This window comes from Scyliorhinus canicula, chromosome 3, assembly GCF_902713615.1.
Source record: "Scyliorhinus canicula chromosome 3, sScyCan1.1, whole genome shotgun sequence".
In the NCBI taxonomy this organism is placed as follows: Eukaryota; Metazoa; Chordata; class Chondrichthyes; order Carcharhiniformes; family Scyliorhinidae; genus Scyliorhinus; species Scyliorhinus canicula.
This window is the reverse complement of record NC_052148.1, coordinates 171,948,096-171,968,408: the sequence shown is the minus strand read 5'-3', so window position 1 is coordinate 171,968,408 and position 20,313 is coordinate 171,948,096. Positions and strand designations below refer to the sequence as shown.

The following is a 20,313-nucleotide window of genomic DNA, read 5'->3' as shown; positions in this document are numbered from 1 at the left end:
TAAATTATGAGAGCCAGGAGAATAGGAAGATTAAGCGGATGCGACAGATGTGCCTTAATGTCGCATGTACCGAAATACACTGAGAAAAAAAGCTGACTATTGCCAACCAACTGCACATCTGTAGTTCTAGATAAAATGTGGGAAAAAAGCCCAGTGGGTGCCTGATTTCAATCAGCAAATCACAGTTTTTAATCAGAAAATGGCAGTGGTATTGGTGAGACTGCCATATTATGGTATAAATACGTCATAGTTCAAAGTCAATGGAAAAGAAAATGAGTTGGAGTGCAAAACAGGCTGCGATATGTGGTCACCCATTTTGTGTGACCATTGAAGATAAATGCATGCCAGAAGCAATTATCTTCTGCATGGTTTATTTCAGAAATGTCTGCTGTCTTGAGGTGCTTTTTTGTGAATTTTTGAAGCGGTTTCACCACGCCAAAGGTTTGTCTTTCATTTTTTTTATAACATGTGCTCACATAAATTGGGGAAATGTTTGTCTGTCCATGACTTTTTGTTCAGACTCACCACTATCTAACGGACGTGAGCCTGAGAATTGTTAGACATTATCCCTCGTTCCTCACCAACATAGCTAGGGTGAGCTATATGGAGGCTGGTTGCAGAGGTTATGCACCAAATGGCAAATGTCAATCAGTGCATACTGCGTTGCCAGCAGTGGCCCTCTGACAAATCTGGGAGTGAGAGGGTGCAGCAAGTTTTGTATGTGGTTGGGGCATTTAGTTTCAGGAGAAATGTATTTTAAACAGATTTTTTTGTATGGAAGAACCCTGAGCGAGGTAGGCATTACATGCGCCACGGTCTTCCCTGAATAGTTTTGAAGATTGGACCTGCAACAGGAATTAAGTTGTCATTAACATATTCATGGTATCCAATATCTGATTCAGATACTTTGGGCGAGATCTAGCAGTCCTGTTCGGCAAGGGTGCAAATTCCGTTATGGTTGCTAAATTTCACAAGAGGGCCAAAATGGGATTTGCATCAGCGAAATCTCGGTTTGAGATCTTCCCCGCCCCCTGCCAGTGAAGTGATCAGGTTCCCTTTGAGCGGAATTTTCCAAAAAATTTACACAGTGACATTTCCAGTGCCCAATTTTCAGGCATTTAGAAGATTTTTTTCCCCTCGTGAAAAACGGCGCATTTCAGGTACGAAGCATCTGATTCGGCTGCCCTGGGGCTCATCTGAGTATTTCAATAAAGCTTTATTGAAACCGTTCCTCAGTATTTGCTCTCTGGAGAATGGCAGCTAGGAAACCAGCTCCTAGATTTACAGAGGGGGCCCTCAGCCGCTTGCTAGGTGCCGTGGATGAGAGACAATGTATCCTCGAACTGGCAGGAGGCACTCCAGCAACCTGACGAATCCCACCTGGGAGACGATGGCAGCACTGGTCAGTTCCAACAGCCTGATCAACTGGACAGGTGTGCAACACAGAAGAAAGATGAATGACCTACCCCGATCAGCCAGGATAAGAGCTCTGTGTCTGCTCTCTGAGCTCCACCCTTCCCACATCCCCTGCAATGTCACCTTGATCACACATACTACTGCCTCGCAGGGCTCCAGCACCCGACCTTCCACCAGCATCTTCAAACCATCCCGGCTCTCTTCATCAGGACCCCTCCTTGCTTTGGCGCAGTACCCACACATGCCAGGTGTCATCGACCTCTGATCCGCCCTGCGTCCCACTCACATTATCCCCATTTGTGTTCCTGCAGGAGAATATCATCCACAACCCTGGATTTTAATCACATTCCTCTGAGACTGTTGGCAGTTGGCATTTTTAAGGGTTAACTCTTGAAGGCCAATTAGTTTGACAAGCTTGAATCTCAGGAATGTTAGAGGGTACAATTGCTTTCTGTTTCAGGGTAAGGTAAAGCTAATAGTCACTCTAATTGTCAGCCCTTCCATCTCTGGCTGCCTCATTCTGAGATCTTATTGCTGTCATGCATCTGTACTTAAGGCTGCTGGCCAACCACTCCAAAGTTTGTGCCACGCCCCGAAGGCTGGGCACCATGTGGCCTTCTCTTTTGGGATCTCATTCACCCAGCCCATTAGGCACTGCTCCCTGACTCTGATAACACCTGAATCCATGTGACCGGCAGCTACAGTAGGCCCATAGCCCCATACCACAGGCAGCAGACTAACACAGCCCCCTAAGAACTTTTAAATAACAGACAGCAGACTTCAGGGCTACGCACACCAATCACAACACCAAAGAACAAAGAACAATACAGCACAGGAGCAGGCCCATCAGTCCTCCAAGCCTGTACCGGTCATGATACCACCCTTGGCCAAAACTCTCAGCACTTCCTAGTGCCGTATCCTTTTACACCATGTATTTGTCAAGACGTATTTTCAATGCCATTAATGTATCTGCTTCCACAACCTCCCTTGGCAACACGTTCTAGGCACTCGCCACCTGCTGTGTAAAAAACCTGCCTCGCACATCTCCTCTAAACTTTGCCCCACGGACCTTAAACCCATGCCCCCTGGTGACCGACTCCTCCACCCTGGGAAAGAGTGAATGCCCATACAGTCTATCCATGCCTCTAATAATCTTGTAGATCTCTGTCGGGTCATCCCTCAACCTCCATTGTTCTAATGAAAATAGTCCAAGTCTATTCAGCTAACACCCTCCAGACCAGGCAAAAACCTCCTCTGCACCCCCTCCAAAGCCTCTACATCCTTCTGGTAATGCAGCGACCAGAATTGTGCTCAACATTCTAAGTGCGGCCTTACCAAGGTTCTTTCCAACTGTAGCATGACTTGCCAGTTTTTATACTCGATGCCCCGTCCAATGAAGGCAAGCATTCCATATGCTTTCTTCACTACCTTGTCCATTTGTGTTGCCACTTTCAAAAATCTGTGGACCTGTACGCCCAAATCTCTCTGACTTTCTATATTCTGAAGAGTTTTGGCAGTTATTGTATGTTTCCCCAACCACCGCAACTCCCCGCCCCAATCACCCATGACCGCCCCCTACCCCACCATCCCCAGACACCCGTGAAACCCACCCCTCCTCTCCTCCCCTCCTGAGCTGTTGGCCGCTGTCCCCTTGGATTCCCTGGTGCTGGATGGAGACAGTTGTGCTCACTCCTTCCTCCCTCTCAGGGGTCATGGTGGCTGGTTCCTCTTCCTCAAAAGCAGTAGCAATTCACATGCTGACCTGATGTCACGCCTGGTAGGTGGGAAGATTCAATGAGGGCTGAAGATGCAACATTATAACGGTAAGTGTATTATAATGAATTCAGATGTGCCCTTCCTGGGCATGAACCTGATTGTGTCATCGGGAAGGGACTGGGAAGATTGTTTTCTGAAACGGGAGCAAATCCCATTTTTGGCCTCTCACGAGATTTAGTGACCATTACGGGTTGGAAATGGGTGCAACTTTTACCCATATTATGCCAGACAGATCGTTCTGAATTTGTGTGAAACATCATTGTCCGGGGAAATGTGTTGTTCCATGTTCCAGAATTTTGCTGATAGAGTAACACAATATGACAATATTTCAAACTCTCAGTTGGTATCACACTATTATACTTTGAAGATGGAATATGTAAGTTGGGTTAATGTGGCATTGGTGATGAAACCTCAAGGAGTTGTTATTCTGGTCTTTAACAATGTCAGTCATCAATTGTTTTGGAACTTTTGACTGCCTTCAACCGGTGCAACAACAAATTTTGTAATATTAATGTATTGTCCATCTCTTTATAAAAATTGTGGGGTAGTTGCAGGATAGGAGAAGGACATTCCTGTATGTTGTGTTTGGTCCTTTGTACTTCACGAAGGAACTGACCAAACACTTCGACTTGTCCAAACCAGAATCTTTTATTGAGTCTCGTGTGGTAAGATAGCAATCTGTTATAGAGCACGTTATCATGGAGTCTGCTAACTACTCTGGAACTTGCACCTCGCATTGACCATTCACATGTACGTCTTATTATCCTGTCAATCTTCGTCTGAAGATGGCTGGATGTATCTCCCTTTATATCCGAGTCACAGATCATATGACCTTGGACTACAGACCGCATGGTGTGACTGTACCGCCACCTGCTGGTTGGAGGTCGCATAGCATCCAATTATGATATAGCCCATAGGCACATCATCACACTGTATTCACCAATTTCAATGATAACTTTAACCTAAGTTTAAAGTAAAATCTGACTGGCGAATTTACAGAAAACCATAATAAAACAACCTGCTTTATTATATTTTTGATGTGACACATTTTCCTAATGAATGAAACTGAAGTATTTGAATTATTTGAAGTAATTTTTAAAATAAATTTAGAATACCCAATTATTTTTTCCAATTAAGAGGCAATTTGGCGTGGCCAATCCACCTACCCTGCACATCTTTGGGTTGTGGGGATGAGACCCACGCAGAAACAGTGGGAATGTACAAACTCCACACGGACATTGACCCGGGACGGGGATTGAACCTGGATCATGGGTGCTGTGAGGCAGCAGTGCTAACCACTGCACCCCCGTGCCACCCAAATTATTTGAAGTTATGTTTATGCATCTGTAAGAAACAGAAATAGAGAAGAGTCGGAACAGGGCGAAAGTGTTAAAGCGCAGGGCTGTTGTCCGAGGAACACAATTGCAACTTCAAGTTGAGGATGGAATTTCTCATGCCATCGCCTTCAGTTGATGGATTTTGTGAATTGTTTATCCAGATGGGGTGGAGCACACTGGAACGGGGTAACAGAACAGCATTGGAGGCTAAGTTTCAACTCATAGAAAGTCAATTCCTTTTGACCAACTGCGAGTCACCGAGGAAGTTCCAGATTGTCCCAACCTTTCTTTCAGGTGGAAGAGCAAAGTACACAGTGTTTTCCGCTAATTGTGATCCTAAAATTGAGGAACGGGAGGGGAGATTGGGCAAAAAGAATTTTTAGAGAAAAATGCATGGCCTTTGTGGATACCTGCCCTGCCTTTTTGAACATTAGGTAGATAGTAATTTTGGAATCTGATATGAAAAATTGAAAAGAATGCTAATTTAAACAATAATAAAATAATTGCCATACTTATTTCTAATAACTTTGATTGTAAATATTGCATGTGGTAAAAATCTCTGATGTCAAACTGCTTTGAATTAAGAGGGCAGTAGCTTAATGGTAATGTTACTTGGCTAGTAATCCAGCAACCAAAAGCTCTAGAAACATACAGGGGATTTTCAAGCCCCACCCTTCAGCAGGATCTTCCAGCCCCGTTGAATTTGGCCCCTCGCCGTGGGTTCCCCATGGCAGGGCAGGCGGGAAAGCCCATTGACTTCAAAGGGACTGGAAGATCCAACTGGTGGTCAATAGTTTGCATCCACCCGTGGGTAAATTTGCTATGATAGGTAGTGGGGGTCGGTGAGGTTGGGGCTGAGGGGTGGTTTCCGGGCTGTAAATTCAAACCCCACCATAGCATCTGCAAGAAATTAAACGGAACTAATTTATTAAGCTATTATAATGATGATCAGGAAACTGTTGAATTGTTGTTATAACCCATCTAGTTCACTAGTGTCCTTCAAGTTTATTTCTATTATTCAAATGAGCATCTTTTTTTTCTATCCCATGTCATGCTGTGGAATCAGCAACAGCAGTATCGTATGGAACCACAATCTGTAATCTCATGGCCTGACATATTCCTCACTCTGCAATTATCAAGCCTTAGTTCGATGAGATGTGGGAGCATGATAGGAGCAGCAGTAGGTATATGTAAACATTGAGTACAAGAGTAGGCAGGTCATGTTACAGTTGTATAGGACTTTGGTTAGGCCACATTTGGAATACTACGTGCAGTTCTGGTCGCCACATTACCAGAAGGATGTGGATGCTTTGGAGAGGGTGCAGAGGAGGTTCACCAGGATGTTGCCTGGTATGGAGGGTGCTAGCTATGAAAAAAGGTTGAGTAGATTAGGATTGTTTTCGTTGGAAAGACGGAGGTTGAGGGGGGACATGATTGAGGTATACAAAATTATGAGAGGTATGGACAGGGTGGATAGCAAACAAGCTTTTTCCAAGAGTGGGGGTGTCAGTTACAAGGGGTCACGATTTAAAGGTGAGAGGGGGAAAGTTTAAGGGAGATGTGTGTGGAAAGTTTTTTACGCAGAGGGTGGTGGGTGCCTGGAACGCTTTACCAGCGGAGGTGGTAGAGGCGGGCACGATAGCATCATTTAAGAGGCATCAAAACAGGTATATGAACGGGCGGCAACAGAGGGAAGTAGACCTTTGAAAATAGGAGACAGGTTTAGATAAAGGATCTGGATCGGCGCAAGCTGGGAGGGCCGAAGGGCCTGTTCCTGTGCTGTTTTCTTTGTTCTTTGTTCTATTAAATGCTTACCAATGTAGCTACAACACAGGATCACATGCATTTTTTCCACAAAAATCAGGCGATGTTAAAATTGGAAAATTGCCATTCCATCAGTCTCCTCTTAACCATGAGTAAAGATGGGAGGCGTCATTGAGAGTGCCAACAAGTGGCATATATTTAGTAATAACCGAGCCATCAATGCTCAGTTTCTGTTCCACCAGGGACATATGGATCCAATTCTCGCTTCGGTGTTAGTTCAAAGACACTCAAAAGAACTGAATTCAAGACATTAAGTGAGAGTGAATGCTCTTGACATCGAGACAGCATTTGACTAAATTTGGTATCAAGGAGTCCGAGCAAAATTGAATTCAATGAGAATCGGGGGAAATTTCTTCAGAGTTTGAATCCATACTCAGCACAATGGGAGATAGTTGTGGCTGTTAGAGGACCGTCATCTCAAACACAGGATATTGTTGCAGGAGTTGCTGATGGTAGCGTCCAGGGCCTAACATCTTCAGCTGCTTCATTAGTAATGTTCCCTGCACAGTAAGATCAGAAATGGATGATAAGGATGATAAGGGAATAATGTCGATGGGCTTTAGAGTGGTTTCACAGGTCGGCGCAACATCGAGGTCCGAAGGGCCTGTACTGTGCTGTAATGTTCTATGGGCATGTTCATTGATGATGCACAATGTTCAGTACCATTCACAACTTTACTGAAACAGCAAGCCTTGGACAACGTTCAGGCTTGGACTGATAAGTGGCAAAAAATATTCACATCACTCAAGTGCCAGACAATAACCATCACCAACAAAAGAGGATCTAACCAATCCCCTTTGACATTCAATGACATTAATTTCTGAATCTCCCACCTTCACCATTCTGGATTACCAGTAACCAGAAACCTAATCAGCACACCCATAAGAATAATGTAGTCACATTATTACACAAGCTGTAGGGGTAACATATTGACCTGGATAAATGATTGGTTAGCTCACAAAAAGTATGGATAAATGGGTCTTTTTCAAATTGACAAGCTGTAGCTAGTGTAGTACCACAAGAATCCATGCTGGGTCCTCAACTGTTTACAATCTACTTCAATGACTTGGATGAAGGGACCAAATGCATGGTTGCTAAATTTGCCGATGACACCAAGATAGGCAGGAAGTTAAGTTGTCAAGTGGAGGTAGAGAGTCTGCAAAGCGATATAGATCGGTTATGTGAGTGGGCAAAAAGTTGACAGATGGAGTATAAGGTGGGGAAATGTGAACATATTCACTTTGGTAAGGAGAATGGAAAAGCAGTACACCATTTAAATGGAGAGAGATTGCAGAACTCAGTGGTACAGAGTGATCTGGAAGTCCAACGTTAGTGTGCAGGTACAGCAAGTGATTAGCAACGGCAACTGAAACATTGCCGTTTATTGAAAAAAAGGAACGGAATATAAAAGTGGGAAAGTTTGGCTATAGCTCTACAGGGCCTTGGCAAGAGTACTGTGAACAGGTTTGAACCCCTTATTCACAGAAAAAGTGTTATTGTGTGAGATGAAGTTCAAAGAAGGTTCACTGGAATCATTCCTGGGATGAAGAGGTTGTCCCATGAAGAAAGATTAAACAGATCAGGCCTATACTCAGTGTAGTTTAGAAGAATGAGAAATGGATTTTCATTCCCTGTTCCTTCATGCCGGTGGGATTCTCTATTCCTGCTGTAATGAATGGAGATTTGGCAGAATGCCAAATTTCCCGTCCTCACTGGCGGCAGTAGCGAGGCAGAATTACAACGGAGAATCCCTCCCGTGATCATATTGAAGCACGTAAGATCAATGAGAGCACTTGATAGAATGAACACAGGGAGAATGTTTCCTCTTGTGGGGTTGACTAAAACTAGTAGACATAGGGATATTCTTTTTTTTTAAATGGCCTGCTTTTTAAGTCAGAGATGAAGAGAAAGTTTTTCTCTTAAAGGATCATGGTGTGGAATGCAATGGAGGCTGGGTCTTTAGAGATGGACTGATTTTTGTTAGGCAAGGAGTCATGGGTTATGGGGGGCAGACAGGAAAGTGGAGCTGAGACTAGAGCCTGATCAGCCATGATCTTATTGAAAGCTGGAGCAGGCTTCCAGGGCCAAATGGCCTACTGCATTTATGGGTGGAATGGCGCCCAACATCATTGACTCACCATTGAAGAAAGAAGATGGACCTCTTACAGGAAGAAGATTTATCTCTAGGGACGCTCTGAGGTGAAGACACTGAACCCAGAAGATCCACCTGGTAGATGCTTCTCCCACCCACTGCTGTGATCTCTGTAGGCCCAATGTCACTGGTGGCCTCCCTCCTGATCTCCAGAGGCATCCCCAGCTATTCTACAGGTAATTCCTGACTTTTACCTGGCACGTTGATCCAGACGTATTTTGCACCGATGTGTTTTCCCGCTGGCATCGTGGCGATACGGGAGTGGTGGGAGGATTCCATTGGTGGGGTGCAAATCTGTTTCCTGCTGGCCTCCAGCATGATCCCGATCCACCATGGCGTGCAGCATTGGAAGATGAAGATTCCGCTGCAATTTCATGCCAGTATGAAACTGATTTTTAGTTCTCACCAAATTCTACCATCGGCATCCCATTCACCATCTTAAATATTCACCCCCACCATCACTGATGCACAGTAGCAGCAGTGTATAAGGTCTGTAAGAGGCAGCATAAAACCCACTACAGCTCCTTCGACAGCAACCTTGAAATCCGTGACCTCTACTAACCAGAAGGACAAGGACAGCATGGGAACCCCACCAAGCTAAACCATCCAGACTTGGAAATACATCACTGTTGTTGGGACAAAATTCTGGAATACACTTGATAACAATTTAACTCCCCCAGATGGACTATAGCAGTTAATGAAGGTGGCTTGGCATAACCGTCTCAAGGGCAATTAGGGAAGAGCAAAACTGCCAGCAATGCTCTCATCCCATGAACAATTAAAAAAGACTTTCACTTGAATTGGGTAAGCCTAGAAAAATCATCTGAGTCAAACAGTTCCCTCATTTGCTTTATCTAAGAACCAAGTTGCTGTTAACATACCAGAAACCTAAATATTAAGTGTTTTTAGCAATATATAGATTTGTAACGAAGTTGCACATTTTTGGACTGGTTTGACCATGTGATCCTCAGCTGCTGTGCGAACAGATTCAGAACCTGGTGAAATATTTTATGGATTGCAGAACAAGTTCAGCTTCCTCTCGTCTGTAAATGTCTGTCATACTTAAATGTTCATAGATATGGAGATATGCTTTGCTTTATTTGAAGTATGTGACAGTTACATTTGTGGAGAAACTGGTGAGCAAGTGTTTACATTGAGTGGGAATAGCAGATTACACGAATACAAAAGAGAGCAAAATCATTCTGTATTGATTTTTTAATATTGGCATTCATCATGTAGCATGGAATGGATTCTTCTCCTGCAGTTGAAGAGACCTTTGATGGTTTGTTTTCCTTGGCGGGAGCTATCTCTATAATCCTTCAAATGTGGGTTAGCTCCGATCCAGACGGCTTGTAAAGACGTAGGTTAGTCTGCAGCAAGATATCAGGATGTGTATCTATTAGAAAAAGTCTGGTATTTAAGTCAGTGTGATATATGCTTACTTATTTTCTGCTTATTGACTGCTGTATTTTTTCTTTACCAGGGAAATCTATTAGTCTCATAATGGATGAGCACAGTGGCTCCTTGGACAGCCCCCAGTCTGTCCGAGCCAGGCAAAATGTCATTAAGTGTGGATGGCTGAGAAAGCAAGGAGGCTTTGTCAAGACTTGGCACACACGGTGGTTTGTGCTGAAGGGGGACCAGCTTCACTACTATAAGGATGAAGATGAAAACAGGCCACTGGTAAGTAGGCTGGTGCCAAAAGTTAATCTGTGATTTAAGGCATCTTTCAAAGACTTTCATGTGAATTTAATGTATAAGTAGCAGTGGTGTACTTGAGCTGATGAAGCTGTTATGTGAGCTGTTATCTCACAGGATTGTGAGGGACTGTGGCAGATTTCTTTTTATATTTATTGTTCTTTTACTGGTTCTCCAAGCTTTTCATACTGTTTTCCTTGCGCATTTCTGTCAAAAGTTTGAAACAATTTTGTCAGAGAATTGCTGTGGGCTCATTGCCAATGATTTCTAGTTCCAAGATAAAAGCGAAGCTCTGTGCAAGTCGAAGTATAAATTTACTAGACCGCATGGAGTAATTCCTGTTTGTTAGAGTGTCATTTCCAAGATTTTGGGGAGTGTAAGTTACTGGTCATTTTATCCAAAGAATTATAGATGACTATAAAGGAAAACCAATGGGAAAACAATTAAAAATTGGTTGAAAGTGTCTGAAATAATTATAAAGAAATTGGAATATTTTCTATTGAATCATTATTGTATTAATTGGTGGGTCCCTCTTGCAACTGAACACATCCTATCTGGTGAGTTGATAGCGCATGTGTTCAGTGGACTTTTAAAAATTTATCAGATGTGGGCGTCACTGGCTAGGCCAGCATTTATTGCCTAGCCCTTATATCCCTGCTAGGCCATTCCAGAGGGCATTTATGAGTCAACTACATTGCTATGGATCTGGTTAGCTCAGTTGGCTAGACAGCTGGTTTATGATGGAGAGCGAAGCCAGCAGCACAGGTTCATTTCCCGTACTGGCTGAGGTTATTGATGAAAGCCTACCTTCTCAACCTTGCCCCTCGCCTGAGGTATGGTGACCCTCATCACCACCAGTGAGCTCTCCCCCTGAAAGGGGAAAGCAGCCTATGGTCATCTGGCAACTTTACCTATGGATTTGGAGTCACACGTAGACCAGACAAGGTAAGGACGGCAGATTTCCTTCCCTAAAGGACATTAGTGAACGAGATGGGCTTTTATGACAATCGACAATGGTTTCATGGTCATCATTAGATTTTGAATTCCAGGTTATTATTGAATTCAAATTTCCCCAGAGTATTATCATGGATCACTGTGCCACCACCTCTTGAAGGGTCCATATTTTCAAAGCTGAAAAATTATCAGAAGAAATCAGAAATTAAACATTGAAATAATATAATTTAAGCAGAAGGCTATAACTAAGGGAATAACAGTAAGACGGGAAAAGGTGACTCAGTCACTTGGCAAATAGATGCAGGGGCCAGTTTCCAATGATTAAAATGAAAGCAGTATTATAACAGCTAATATGCTGCAAATAAGATGAGTGCTTTTAAAAAGCTTTCTAAAAAAAAGCATATTCAAATCAATCCACCAACAATGAATTCCTGAGTTTAGTCCAATCATTGGGATAGAGTGCTGATGGATGATGGAAAATTTGGGACCGTAAAGGAAGGAAAAGGTGGCATTGGTTTACATGAGGCACCTTGGACTCGATATTTGGCTCCATAACTGGGCTGAAGCCAGACCTACAGAAGCTGAAGGCCCTCAGAACGACAAGTCGCACTACCACCGACATGACCCATGTGCTACTCCGTGTCGGAAGGGCACTTGGATGGGTGTGCAACATGGGCAAATCAGAATGTTCAACAACTGTTCAGGCTCATTGGAGACAAGCCCACTGAATACATGCGCAATCTACTCAAATGTGCTCAGCGACAAAGGGACCAATACCCCCCCCCCCCCCCCCCCCCTCAGTTCAAGGGCAATTAGGGATGGCCTTGTCAGCAACACCCAAATCCCATGAAAACAATTTTAAAAAATTGTTCAGAAGTGGGCTGTCGCAGGGTTTCTTAGGCTAGAGAAAATTAAGTTTGCCTTAGGGGGTTTACTACAGGGGTTCGCTCGAAGGTGGCAGCCGCTCATCAACTTCGTCAAGGAAAATTGACCATCAGTGGGGGAAGGGGGGTAGTTAGGGTTTAGGGATGGGGGAGTTGGGTGCGCTATTGTGGAGTGTTTGCGTCTGTTGGCTCTCTCTGTTTAAAATGTTAAAACTATAAATTCCTCAATAAAATATTTTCTAAAAAAAAAGAAGTGGGCTGCCCAATCGGTAACTAGAGTGTCACATAGGTTAACTAAGTGTGCGAGCTCCTTTGGGTGTATTTCCATCATTTGAGGTTTCAGCTGCAGCCAGAGTGACCAACTGTCCCTTCTTTTATGGGATTGTTCCTTATTTTAGGTTTCCGTCCTGTGTCCTGTGTTGCGCGCTGCTGGGATGGTTTTGACCACAATTTGCAGCTCTCTCACAGCTCTGGCAGCATGACCCCCACTCACCCTGCTTGTACACAGCGAGTACTGTACTCCATTTTTAAGTTTATTGACATCAGACCGTAGCTAATTGTTTTTGATTTTACGTTCTATTCCCCTTCACCATCATTTTTACCTTTTTAGTCATTTGTGATGGGCGGGAATAGTAAGCGTTTGCTTAAAGACTGAGGTTATGGCACTGTGATGTTGCATAATGCGCTACTGTCGTTATGGATTTGCTGCTAATTTAAAGTTTCACTTTGGTGAACCAAGTTGTACACAACTCTACGGGTTTGTTCTTGCGTTCTGTTCAGAGGTCGAATGTTTAAATTCAAATCATGATTATTTAAAAAAGTTTAAATTTGTTACATTTCCAAGGTGAAGAACTTTATAAGCAACTGATGGATCCCTGAGGGCTCTTAACTGTTGAAAAGAAAGCACAATATTTTCCACATCTCAGCAGGGGCATAAATCACCGTAGAAAACTCTTTTGTACTTTGTATATTTTCCTTTATTCATCAACAGCATTAAATGTCACCCTATTCCACATTAATTCACCCAAAGTTGCAGATATCAGTTAACCTTGCTTCTAACCTTGGGGGTAATAATGAAGATGCTTCTTCCTTACGACTGCATTCCTGAGATGAAGTGGCTTAATTCAAAATCACTAATATTGAACTTTGTTGAAACCTTAATATTAAGATCAATGCATTTTTAAAGCAATTCATTTTATTCTGCAACAGGTAATCCTCTGGTTTACTCAGTTTTATACAGTGTGACAACTCACATATTTTGAGATGCTCTTAGAAAAGCCAAAAAGGTTCATCTGAAATTTGCAAAATACACGAAGGGCGGGATTTTCCCACCAGTCCCGCCACGTGTTTTGCGGTGGCAGAGGCGGCCTGCCAGCAGGATCTACAGGTCCCGCCATTGTCGACAGCACCCCTCATCGCTGGGAAACCCATGCAATGGCATGGGATTGGAATTTCCCGCTGGCGTGAACAGCCGGTACATCCCATCAAAAATGTTGGAAATACTCAGCAAGGGCAAAGCTGGCATTTATTCCACCCCCCCCCCCCCCCCCCCCCCCCCGTTATGATAGCCACAAAGACAATGGGGACTCGGCAATAGATCTCCCATGGGCATCATGCAATATGGATTCTCCTATTGAGCAGGTGGAGGATCATCCAGTAGAAGGTGCATGGAGGGAGTTTAAACCCACAGTTTCAACCTGCACCAACATCTCCAAAGATCCCCAGGCTGGAATGTTGTCAGCGGTCCTTTTTGTTACTTTAATAAAGGGATTATGGATAGAAGAATGACCATGGTGAAGTTATTACACCCTCCCTTCCTTGGATATCATGGGCTCCTAGGTTCCTGCTTCATGTAAGCATCTTACCAGTGGTAAATATGCTTGCATTTGCTTCCTGATGTATTAGTACGTGTATAGTGCCATTCCTTCATTGTCATTGGCGAAAATCATGGTATTCCCAATCTAAAACTTTTCTAGCAATCTATTCTGTTTTGGTAGCATTGCCTACATCATGAGAAAAAAAATTCTTCAGTACTCTCAGTGACTTAGTTGTTTACAACTGGGGATTACCATTGACCAGAAACGGAACTGGACTTACTACATAAATTCTGTGGCTACAAGAGCAGGTCGGGGGTGGGGAATTCTGCAGTGAGCAACTCACCTCCTAACTCCCCAGTGCTTTTCCACCATTTATAAGACACAAGTCAGGAATGTGACTAAATGCTCTCCACTTGCCTGGATAAGTACAGTTCCAACAACATTCAAAAACTTGACACCATCCAGGATAGAGCAGCCCGCTTGGATGACACCCCATCCATCACTTTTAACATTCAGTCCCTCCATCACTGATGAACAGTAGCAGCAGTGTTTACCATCTTCAAAATGCACTGGCGGAACTCACCAAGGCTCCTTAGAGAGTACTTTCCAAACCCGCGATCCCTGCCATCTTGAAGGATAAAGATTGTTGATGCCTGGGAACACCATCATCACCTGGAAGTTCCCTACCAAGCCACTCACCATCCTGACTTGGAAATATAAGGCCATTCCTTTACTGTTGCTGAGTCAAAATTCCAGACCTCCGGGATTTCTGGTGGCGACATATCGGAGAGCAGTCGCATCGGAGGTGGCTCCCGCGAGACAACTTTTATTTGAGCCCTTTTCACCCAATTTGTGGAGGAGGTTTGGGTTGGAGCTTGGTTAGTTAAATGGGTTAAGACTCCCATGACAAAGGGATGCCCAATAAATATAAGAGTAGGCAGCAGAAGAACAAGGAAACGTCGTCGAACTTGGTTCTGTCTGGGAGAAAAATAGCGGAGGCCCCTGGAGCGTCAGTGACCATCCACTAACCAGTCAGATGCTCTCAGGCATCCTAGCGGAGAAACTGCAGAAATTACAGCGAGAAGTTTCTGAGAATCATGAATGAGCGATTGAAAGGGCGATGTGCCTGATTCGAGCAGCCTTGGCAAAAATGGACAAAGTGCTAAGGTGCAGGGGGCGGAGCTTAAATAGGTGGAGGTGACTTGGTCAAGCAAAGTGACCAGATTACCTCTTTGGAAGTGGAGATAGTGCAGGTGGCAGCTGAAAACAAGAAATTAAGAGTCAGGGTGGACGATTTGGAAAATCGTTCCAGAAGACAGAATTTGAGGGTGGTTGGGTTGCTGAAGGACTTGGAGGGCCCAAGTCCAACAAAGTTTATGGCGCAGATGTTTTGGAAGATGGTGGCAAAGGGGGAAATGGCGTCCCCTCCTGAGTTGGATTGGTCCACAGATCTTTGAGGTAGAAACCCCATACTGTGAGCCACAGCGTGCGATCATTGTGCGCTTTCAGTTTTCAAAAGAAATAAAGAGTTCTGAGGTGGGTAAAACAGCATCGGGACTCCAGATGGGAAAACCACAATGCGAGGATCTATCAGGTTGATGTAGCGGAGCATTCGAGGGAAGGGTGTGTCATGATCGGAAGATATTAGGAACTTGGGTCCAGAAGTGGGGTGCAGATGTAGAAGACAATTTAGGAGTTGAACAGACTGATTGAAAAGACTGCTAGCAGCAGGGTCAGAGGGATACACTCTTAGCCTGAGTTACCTTGTCCCATTCAGACTTAACATCGTTAGTGGGAATACACAGAAGCCTCAGTTCAGCCAGGATGATCCTCTCAAGATCCATTGTCATTTGAGACATCCTTGTTTAACCAACCATCAGCCCATCACAGAGTCTGATGATCTATTTGTCCGTCAACAGAAGTTTAGTTGTATGAATGCTATAGCTCTGTTATTTTGTATAAATAAGAGTGAGAAATCAGCCAAGATAATGATGATAGGTTCAAGTCTGGAAACCCAACAGAAATGTTGTTTAAGAGGCTGGTGAGAGCTCAGAGAGCTCAGAAATGCTGTTTTGAAGAGTTAGAGGCAGATGGCTGGGGAAATCTACCAGAGAGATCATGAAAGTTTCCACCAAAGCATGCTTTGGAAAAGTGTTCTGAACACATGTGCCCACTAGAAGGAAAATTGCTTTATAAAGGCAAGTGTTGCCTTTTTCTGTCTGTGAAAGTGGCATGAGAGCTGCATGTTTGGTTACAGTGTTGTTGAATGGGAACAAGTATGTTAAGGTTAAGAAGATAAATGTAATCTGTTAGAGTTAGAGCTGAAGTAAAAGTTTAAATTTTGTTTTGTTTCAATAAGGTTTGATTATAAAATAACTGAGCCCTACTGAGCACTCCTGGAATGAATCGATCTTTCTGCACCGCATTAAAACTTAAAAATCGTATGGCATCTGGTCCAGTCTATTGGCCACTGTTGAGAGCTGACCAGTGAAGCTTTACACAGAGTCAACTCCACCTTCTCATGTGAAAGGTTCAGCTTCATTCAGTTCAAGATGGTACGTAGGGCACATCTAACCAGGGCACGGATGATTGAGTTTTGTCCGGAGATAGAAGTTGGTGCAAGCATCGTTCATGGGGTCTGGCGAATCACATGAACATATACTGGCCTTGCCCTAAACTTGTGTGATTTTGTGTCTCCTTCTTCAGCACCATGTCAGGAATTCTTGGGATTAAATTGGAGCCTTACCATTTGGTGGCTATCTTTGGGGTCTCGGACTCTCCGGTGTTGCAGAAGGGAGCTGATAGCCCAAAGACGAGTTCTGCTTGAGTGGAGGACTCTGGTTCTGCCCAGTGCTTCGTCGTGGTTAAGTGATCTTACAGAATTCTTGCACTTAGAAAATGTCAAGTATATCATGAGGTGTTCGGCAGAAGGGTAGCATTGTGGATAGCACAAATGCTTCACAGCTCCAGGGTCCCAGGTTCGATTCGGCTTGGGTCACTGCCTGTGCGGAGTCTGCACATCCTCCCCGTGTGTGCGTGGGTTTCCTCCGGGTCCTCCGGTTTCCTCCCACAGTCCAAAGATGTGCAGGTTAGGTGGATTGGCCATGATAAATTGCCCTTAGTGTCCAAAATTGCCTTTAGTGTTGGGTGGGGTTACTGGGTTATGGGAATAGGGTGGAGGTGTTGACCTTGGGTAGGGTGCTCTTTCAAGAGCCAGTGCAGACTCGATGGGCCGAATGGCCTCCTTCTGCACTGTAAATTCTATGAAAACTATCTCTTCTATGAAAACTATTTGAGGTGGCAGCCATTCACTTCCTTTTTCTGGGAACTAATCACCCTCAGATGTTAGGGATGGGAGAGGCTTTGGGGGTTGATTTGGGTCTTTGTATAGTTTTTAAAAAAAATCTTTGTGAGGTGGAGTGAAGGTGGTTGAGTTTATATTTTTAAATTGTGTATGTTTGTTATTATATTGAAAAATTTCACTGAATAAAAATATATTTTAAAAAACCCAGAACAGCACAGTGGTGTACCTACACCACGTGGACTGCAGAGGTTGAAGAACACAGCTCACCACCACCTTTTCTTGGGCAATTAGGGATGGGCAATAAATGCTGGCCTAGCCAGCAATATCCATATCCCATGACAGAATAAAACCAATCTATTTTACAGGATGTAGAAGACATGATATGAGACCAAAATTCCCAACTGCAGTCATTGGACTGAAAAGGATATATGGTCATGAAGTGTCATAAGGGAGACATTTTGAAGGATCACCCAAGGTCCAGACAGAGATTGGCGGAGTTTTCAGATCCATCTGTTGGTCAGGGCGGGAGCCGAGAAAGAAACAACAGAAAAATACAAAAATGTATCTTCGTTAGCTATTCTAGTTTGCCTTTAAAAGCAACTGGTCAGCAGTAAAAGGTTTAGATATTTCTGAAAGGCCTCCCAGTGCTGTAGGTCAAAGATTTATTTCCTCAATCAGTTGTGGTGGTAGAGTCAGAGCCCTATCCCCCATTCCTATCCTCGAGGCACCCACACTGGAAAGATTTTAACTTTTGAAAGTTTCATCCTGCACTCTGGTGAAAATTATTTTACAACAAATAAAACAAAAAGTGCTGGAAATATTCATCAGGCCAGGCAAATCGTGGCGAGAGAGAAACGGAGCGAACAGGGATCATTTTAATCTACATTACCTGATGGGAAACATACGGAATGTCAGTTTTTGACCTGAACAATATTTCTCCCCAGTTACTTCAATGGAGAGTAAAATTGTGTTGTGCCCCATGATAAACCTTTTCCAGACATTTGAGATTGTAGCCGTTCATCGGAATTCTGTCTATTCTTGCAATTGGTCATGGAATGAACTCTAGAATGTAAGGTTACATTTCAAATTGAAAAATATTGTTTTGAAACTGGCTGAATGTTTTCCTATAAAATGTGATGAATAGGGTGACACTGTGGCGCAGTGGTTAACACTGCTGCCTCAAGGCGCCGAGGACACTGCCCGTGTGGAGTTTGCACATTCTCCGTGTATGCATGGGCCACCGGATTGCCGGATTCACCCAGCGCCTGGGATTCATCGGATCACTAGGTGGCACTGCCTGGGTGCCAGGATGCCCCCCACCCTCCCCCGCCCGGGTCTTGCCAGGTAGGGGGGGAGCGGTGGGTGAGGGGGAGATTCCTGGGGGCCTCCTCAAGATTGGGGGTGAGAGGGATCACAAAAGTAAGGGGAGGTGGGCAGCACGATTGCGCAGTGGTTAGCACTGTTGCCTCATGGTGCAGTGTTTGCACTATCCTCCTGTGTCTGTGTGGGTCTCACCCCCAAAAAATGAGGGGAAAGGTGCTCAGGTGAGGTGGGGCGGGAGGGGGGGGGGGGGGGGGGGGGGGGGGAGAGGTGGGGAAGGGGGTAGAGACCGGGGCAGCCGGTAAAAATGGTGCCCCGATCTGCGAGGAATCTTTCACTCCAAGTGCGGACCTGGTGGAGGGAATCTTCCCAAGGCCAAAAAAAACCCCAGCAAAGTGCCGTTGAATAGCTGGGTGTTTCTCAGCGCTGTACCAGGATCTGTTCAGCAGTCAATAGCTTTGTACCATTTGAAACACTGCAAATCTCTTCTGGCATATGAAGTTTACCAGTCCACGCCTTTTGACTTGATTCTGCTGAGCTGAGGGGATTTTGCTTAGTTTCTTCTATCTGGAACTGCAGCTACCCTTTTTTTCCCATTGCATTGGACTCTCAGCTTAGTTTGTCCTCTAGGGGCAAGCATTGTTTTTTAAAAAATAATTTTTATTGAAATTTTTACAAAATATAAACATCACAACAATATTAACAAAACAACCGCGGTAAAAACCCAAGAACAACACCCACCCAACTTCAAAAACAACTACAAACAAAAGAAAAAACAAAAGAACACCCAAACAACAAAATGGAAAGAGATAACACCCGCCACATCCCACAAACCCATGTACACGGTTCTCCCTCCCACCGAACCAAACCCCCCCCCCCGGGGTTGCCGCTGCTGCCGGCCTATTTCCCTACTGTTCCACCAGGAAGTCCAGGAAAGGCTGGCACCTCCTAAAGAACCCATGTACTGATCCCCTCAGGGCAAATTTCACCTTCTCCAATTTAATGAACCCCGCCATATCATTGATCCAGGCCTCCACGCTTGGGGGCCTCGCATCCTTCCATTGGAGCAAGATCCTCCGCTGGGCTACTAGGGACGCAAAGGCCAGAACACCGGCCTCTTTCGTCTCCTGCACTCCCGGCTCCACTGCAACCCCAAAAATTGTGAGTCCCCAGCCTGGCTTGACCCTGGATCCCACCACCCTCGTCACCGTCCCTGCTACACCCTTCCAAAACTCCCCCAGCGCTGGGCACGCCCAAAACATATGGGTGTGGTTTGCTGGGCCCCCCCCGAGCACCTAACACACCTGTCTTCGCCCCCGAAAAACCTACTCATCCTCGTCCCAGTCATGTGGGCCCTATGCAGCACCTTGAACTGTATGAGGCTAAGCAACAGGAAAGGAGAGGTCACCCTGTTAGGGCTTTTCTATAGGCCTCCGAAAAGTTCCAGAGATGTAGAGGAAAGGATTGCAAAGATGATTCTGGATAGGAGTGAAAATAACAGGGAAGTTGTTATAGGGGACTTTAACTTTCCAAATATTGACTGGAAACACTGTAGTTCGAGTACTTTAGATGGATCCGCACTCCAGTCCTGGAAGATCTGCACCTCCGTGTTCTCCCACTTGCTGCTCCGCTCCTTCTTGGCCCACCGGAGCACACGTTCGGCTTGGGCCTCCTAGCCAGAATTCTGTGGGCCCCCTCTAACTCCAGGGGCCCCTGGAAGGACCCAGCCCCCATCAGCGAGTTCAACATAACAACCACATAGGTCCGACCCCTCCACCCCCTCCGTGAGGCCCAGGATCCGCAAATTCTTTCACCTCGACCGGTTGTCCAG

At 44.7% G+C, this 20,313-nt stretch overlaps 1 protein-coding gene across 3 annotated transcripts in view; it reads left to right on the top strand.

Annotated features, from left to right (window-relative positions):
* The window catches only part of arhgap24 (Rho GTPase activating protein 24), a 1,044,996-nt gene that overhangs the window by 594,085 nt on the left and 430,598 nt on the right, over positions 1–20,313 (top strand). For all 3 annotated transcript variants that reach the window (XM_038791764.1, XM_038791766.1, XM_038791765.1), the window contains exon 2: positions 9,989–10,188. In XM_038791764.1, coding sequence (XP_038647692.1) covers positions 9,989–10,188 — 200 coding nt within the window. The remainder of the gene's footprint in view (positions 1–9,988; positions 10,189–20,313) is intronic.